Source organism: Aplysia californica, unplaced genomic scaffold (genome assembly GCF_000002075.1).
Source record: "Aplysia californica isolate F4 #8 unplaced genomic scaffold, AplCal3.0 scaffold00017, whole genome shotgun sequence".
NCBI classification, from domain to species: Eukaryota; Metazoa; Mollusca; class Gastropoda; order Aplysiida; family Aplysiidae; genus Aplysia; species Aplysia californica.
The window spans coordinates 1,977,585-1,984,143 of NW_004797287.1; the positions used below are offsets into that span (position 1 = coordinate 1,977,585).

The window sequence follows — 6,559 nt, forward strand, 5'->3', positions numbered from 1 at the left end:
TAACATGGTAAATGTAGAGACATCCAAAGCTAGGATTCTTTTAAAAATGGCGCCCTTTTCGGCCCTGCTACAACTTGATACCACTCTGAAATCACATAATATAACAGGATAATGATATTGTCAGAATAGATCAAAATCTGTTCACTTTTGTTGAAAAAGTAATCATCAATGCAGAGTAAACATGCCTGTCAATTAATGATACGTTTTAAAGATACGTTTTAAAGATACATTTTAAAGATACGTTTTAAAGATACGTTTCATTTCTTGTGTGAAAAATCCATTGCCGTTTCCAAAACTCTCTAAACACCGGAAGCTCTCCTAAAGACACGAAGCTGCTCATCGTATGCATTGTGTCCGAAATATTCGAAACACATATTTTATATACTTAAAGCTAACACGTACGTACATACACGAACCTAAGATGATAACATAATATTATTATGGTAAAAGCATAACTGTACACAGATCATGTCTGATAGGAGCTGCCTTAAGATTTCTCGCCTTGCACATTTATCATTACATAGTTTCTGGTTATATCGCAAATAGGCACAGTGGACACCTCTCACTGTCACGTTAAGCGAAAATAAAAACTGGGGAAAAAACTAAAACTTCAACTTAGTACTTGAACATAGTTATTTAGATTATTTGGTAGCAGTTTACTTAACTACGTTTCTTTTCCACTCAACGTGAGCTAGGTCAATATTCTACTTTGCCCTAAAAAAATTCCTAAATGAAGCTATCAGCTTCAATAAAGACATCTCTAAAAGTTTTTTAAATAAAAAAAAAATGTCACAAAAGTGAAAACCTTAAGGCAGTTCCAAATGGAACAATAACTTCCAACACAAATCACGCGGGCTACAACAGTTTTGGAGTCATCTGTGAACATAGCGTCATTCTACTACTAGTGCAGTCCACTGCTATTGCACACTCACACTTTCCTTTTGCTCAGTCTATAATATATGTACAAAGTCAATGATCGTAGCAGCGAACAGAATGGGAAACATAGCTACTGCCGTAAACATCATAGGGGAAAATGAACAGGAAAAATAGCAACGATAATTATTAAAACAAGGTTTCATAAGGAAAGATTGGGAAATTGTCAAATATTGCCTAAAACAATTTGGCCTTTTACCCAATCTGACAAAGATATTATTTTTTAAAACTGCTGGTTTCTGTTTAAATTTTACTTTAAAATATTTGCTATCGCTTTCAAATTAATTCCCATCTTGTCTTTATTATTATTAATTTTCCATCGATGTTTAAGAGGGAATATATTACGCAAAAGCACATTACAATTTAATAAAAGGAAAAGAAAAAAAATCAAGTTCGATTTTCAAAAGAAATAATAATAATATAGTAAGTGGCCCTGAAACCTGTCTAAAGTCGTACACTTGACGAGGTCACAAAAACCAAACACATCTATGTACACATACATTGCTTTTAGTAATGATTATGCTGCTTAACTGTTATGGGTAGATAACTGACGAACAGACTGCCATTTTCAAACAGAAATGATGAAGTGATTCCAATCACTGCAATGGGATTATAGCGCCACCCTAAGCCGTACACAATAATCATGGCGTCCTCTGTTGCCCTTAGCAACAATGTGCTGATCAGTGGTTTCCATTTTTAGTTATGTTCAACTGATGTCTTTTAAGACACTGACAAGGCCAATTGTTCACATGAAATGCTCATACAGGATTTAAAAAAAATATTGGCATGACCAGATCAATCGATTATTATGCAACTGAGTGATTTCAACAAGGCCAAGACAAAGGTATCAAACAAAACCTTTTTTCCCAAAAGTAAATGTACAATTCCCGCGCAACTCTCTCTGAACTGAGAAAGAAACTGGTTGAAAAATCAAAGTTCTAAAAAGCTCTATAGTTCTGCAATAAACCACTGCCATCAGCCGCTCAAATAGCACCTTCATGAGTCTGATGAGATGTTAAACTTTAAATAAAGATTCAAAAGTATACAAAACGCACTGAACAGCACACTGTTCCTACATACGTTGTCCCTTTGCTGCTGTTACGTTGCTGTGTTGTGAAGTGAAGAGAACAACGTATAGGGATTTATGAAAAGTCGCCCCCCGAATGGAGAAACGAGGGGCTTGCGACAAAAGAGGACTCCAAAAAGCTACGTAGTTGATATCATACAGCAGGACATAACAATAGAGCATAGATGTGTGCACGATGACAGTGCGAATAAGTAAAAATTAATTATTCATAAATTAGTCAACATAGGGTGGCGTGTGTAAACGGTTAATTGATTTGTCAATATATGCAAAATTCCTCATGTGTCAAGTTACGTGAAATTGCCCAGTTTGTGGGCGTGTCTAAACTGTCCACAGAAATAAAATAATATGAATAAAACAAATAAAATTATATTAATTTTAAAAAAAGAATAAAAAAAAAAGAAACAATGTCATGTTGTCTCGAACTCTCGTCAACTTTCAAACGCCACTGCTTTCAGATAGATTCACATAATCAATGTGTAAAAAAACCCCTCCTGTCATGGTGGTTGATATGTTAAAGGCCAGCATTTGAATTATGGGAGTGATCATTAATCCACTTCTTCGTTTAAACACACACATGATTTTTTCCGATTAAATGAGGCAAATAGTGATATTTAGAAGCTTATTTATAGAACTGTTCATGTTAATCCATTGCTGCTTTTTTTTTCAATGACGACGTCTAAACGTTAGGATGATTTGGCCTTGTGAATGTTCATTTAATTTGTGTAGATATAACTATAACAAAAACAGATTTTGACAAAATAAGGAAGTCCAAATTCTCTCCTTGGAGGTTCTAGAAAAAGATGACGTGTTTTGTAACCCGGATGAAGGCAAGGTCGGAGGTATCATCAAGGCACCTTGAAAAAGTCACAAGATAAAAGAAATACAAATGTTGATATTTAGAATAAATACACAGGCCTTTAAAAACATTCAAGCCATTTTGAATGCCCCCCCTTAAATTGTCTCAGTTGTGTTGATAGGGGCAAAAACCCAAAAAAAAAAAAAAAAAACCCACCAAAAAAACCAACCAAACAAAGAAAACAAAAACAAAAGTTTAGAAAAAAAAATCGAAGTCTTTCAAAGACACAATAATTAATTTCAATTTCATCATTTTTGAAAGAAGTCATCGCAAAGTAAACAACAAATGAAACAAAACAGACATTGACAGATTAGTGGACTTCTGCCATCTTTGTTTATGGACAATGTAGCATTACATGACGTCATGCAAAGCAGCAAAACGTGATTTGCGAGCTTTTTCGAATGTTAACAAGCATTGTTGTTGTAGCTGTTGTTGTTGTTGCTGTTGTTATGTTAACGTGACGTGTGCGAGCATTCCCATGCAGTCCCTGTGATGGGTTTAGAGGCGTGGACTACACCAACAATATGCAGTGTTTTGTCGAGACTCCAGTCGCCAGTGCCCGAGGTACACAGCGAGGGAGCATTAGTGCATGGTTCCTCCCCTCTCATAGTAATGCCAGATAGCACGACGATACGATATGTGCAACAGAAATATGTACTACACATGTTACATTGCTTACAAAAACCAATAGTATTATGTATTTTCAGGTCAGTATGTAGTACAACTTGGGGGGATATTATGTCTAGTGTGAACGTTTCACGTCCCAGAAGTTAATACGTAAAGTTAGAGACGTCTTTTGTCCGAGTCCAACATTTCCATGTACAATAGATGGGGATGGGGGACTTTTCTGGGAGGGGCTCGAAAGGATTTGGGGGGTAGCTTGGACACTGAAAGTGACCTATACTTAAAATAAAGTTACCTCTGTTTTAGAAGCTGTAGTCGTACAAGCAAATACGATTTCCTCGTTTATCGAATCTGAAAGGACATTTTGTCTTTCCTGGATCAGTCAAACTAACTGTCAATCTTGTAAGTGCAAATGTGATTTTTAAGGGACTGTGAAGAACTAGAAACAGGAAATGCTCTTTCGCTATTCAAAGCAGATAAGATAAACATTCCAGCACTAAGAGACAGTTGACCCCCCCCCCTCCCCAACCCCGTCTCCGCTCTGTGTCATAATTCCAAACTGTTGACCCTCTCAGGAATACCACACATACATTGACTTATGAAGAGAAACAGTGAGAGTCAGTGGTTGGAACGTGTTATTGAAAGCCGTAGTGTATACTTGCACCTTGAGGCGAGGGGTGGGTATAATACTATTATATTGATTTCCGTAACCACAGTCCGTAACCACAGTTATTTTCTGCGAGCACTCTAGGCATGTATGCTTTTTTTTATACAAGAAGACCACCACGCCAAAGTCTTGAAAATGGATGACATTTTATTTCGATTCGCACTAAGCTTTAGTATACAAAGTGTGGGGCTGGGAATCATTGCTCTCAAAAGTGGGAGGTTGGAGGAACGAAAACGGAAAGGGAGTACTGGCATTTAAATCCTTTCACTTATTGCTGACTACAAGCTTTTGAATATCCTTCCAGAGAAATGTTTTCGGAACTATCCCCTTTTGGTGCAAGTTTCAAATACTCTTACAAAGCAAGTAAGCAAGTCTGGGTAAAGTGTTTTTAATAATTCTAGCATGCCAAAACAGCTCAAAGACGTTTGTCAGTCCAGAAGGTTGGTTATCTTCCAAAGAGGAGAAATTTGACGCAGTGAGGAATCTATGACACAGAGAGCATAACAAGCTATGATAATGTTGTTATTATTATTAGCATCATTATGATTATTATCATAATACGTGATAAACGCAAGTCCGCCGATGTTGGTGGTTGTGCTGGTTTTGCAAACAGCGGGTGGGAGTGAGGTCATTCGGTGCACAAACTATCCAGTGAGTGATCAGTAGGCGTGTCCAGAAGTGACTAAAGCGACAAAGTCGGAGGTGGTGGTGTTGTTGTGAGGAGGGAGGAGGAGGGAGGAGGGGGAGGAGGAGGAGGAGGAGGAGGAGTTAGTAGCGGCGATGGAACATCATGAAACGCCTCATGCTCTCTTCCACCTGAAACAAGAAAACGACAACCGTGAACACAACAGGGAGTGAGTACAACAAAGGGGAACCACCCACTCCGAGCTGTTTGACCAATGCCATAGCTCGGGGGTGGGGTGGGGGTGGGGGGTAGGTATGAGAAGGGCGGGAAGGAGGGGGGGTAGTTATGAGAAGGGGGGAATGAGTTAGGTATGAGAAGGGTAGGGGGGTTTGAGAAAGATAGGGGGTAGTTATGAGAAGAGTGCAGGGTCAATGTGAGGTGAAAGGTGACAAAGGCGACAAAAGGTCAATGGGTCAGGGTTGATAAATGTCTATCAGAACGATTTTTAGATAATAGTTATACGTGGATAGGTTTGGATATATCTGGATGCAACCCGAGACTTAGAATGTTGTTATTATACTCGTAGTTTGTTTCGTGCATGTTTCATCTGAATGTTCTGGGACTGAAATAATGGAACGCTTTACTATCTCTCTGTTCTGACAAGGGGATGGAACTATTAAAGTTTTCTATTTGAACAAACTTAATTTACTGAATGACATTTCTTTCACAAAAAAAGTAGACGTTTAAGAAACCTCAATGTCCTTTTACCTGTTTACAGACTAACATTAAACCCTTTTTTATGCACGACACATGTACAAATGTCTTTCTTTCTGGATTATTATTACCTTTCTGGTTTTACAGTTAAATAAAACAGTTGGGAATAAAATAATACACACAAACATACACACACACACAACACAAACACACACACACACACACAGAGAGAGAGAGAGAGAGAGAGAGAGAGAGAGAGAGAGAGAGAGAGAGAGATAAAGACTTGACTCTGATCAGCGCGGGGAGTATAGTTGTGAGTTCTGAGTTACTGAGGGGTCAACATATACAGGGGTGGTTGTGAGGTTGTAAGCTTGGGGAGTAAGCAAGGGAAGAAGCACTTGAGGTAAGTCAAAACCACTGGTTTTACAGAAAAGGTGACACCGTTGTAGAAAAACAGCACTCTACAATTTAGACTTAACACTTGCAAAGTATATTGGATAAACTGGCACTGGAATTAACCCACTACTTGATCAATAAATGCTTTAACAAAACCATTAGGAGCAACATTTATTTAATTTTGTAATTTTAAAAATAATTTCGCTAAATGAAGTATATTATAAGTAATTCGTCCTCATCAACCGTCTCAATTATTATAATTATTATTTAAGCCATCAATGTTGAGAAGATAACAAAATATCACTAGAAGTTACAGAAGGCTACATATCCATACCTACTCTTGAACTAAGTGAAAGATTCAGTTTCGTGGAAGTTCGAAGAAATATACCCATCACCATGGTACAGATTGATCACACACAATGACGAAAAGGCTGATCACCTCACACAATAGTGTGTAAATATACAAACAATACACTTTATGCTAGAAAGGAGGGAACCAGAAGACACTGGTACAAGTAACGAAACACCCAAAGAAAGGAAGGCTCGGTGGAAAAGCTTTGAGAAAAGGGGGATAATGTAATATGATAATATTTGGGTAAGAAAACGGGTATGGGTAAAGGTTTGAGGGTTTCAGGAAAAGGAGGGGGATGGGGGTGG

The 6,559-nt window shown here is 37.9% G+C and overlaps 1 protein-coding gene across 1 annotated transcript in view; it reads right to left on the bottom strand.

Moving 5' to 3' along the window:
• Positions 1–3,064: 3,064 nt before the first annotated feature.
• Positions 3,065–6,559, bottom strand: part of LOC101861097 (spondin-1) — a gene marked incomplete in the record, with an annotated part of 288,932 nt that continues 285,437 nt past the window's right edge. The window contains 1 exon segment of the mRNA XM_035971468.1: positions 3,065–4,983. Coding sequence (XP_035827361.1) covers positions 4,936–4,983 — 48 coding nt within the window.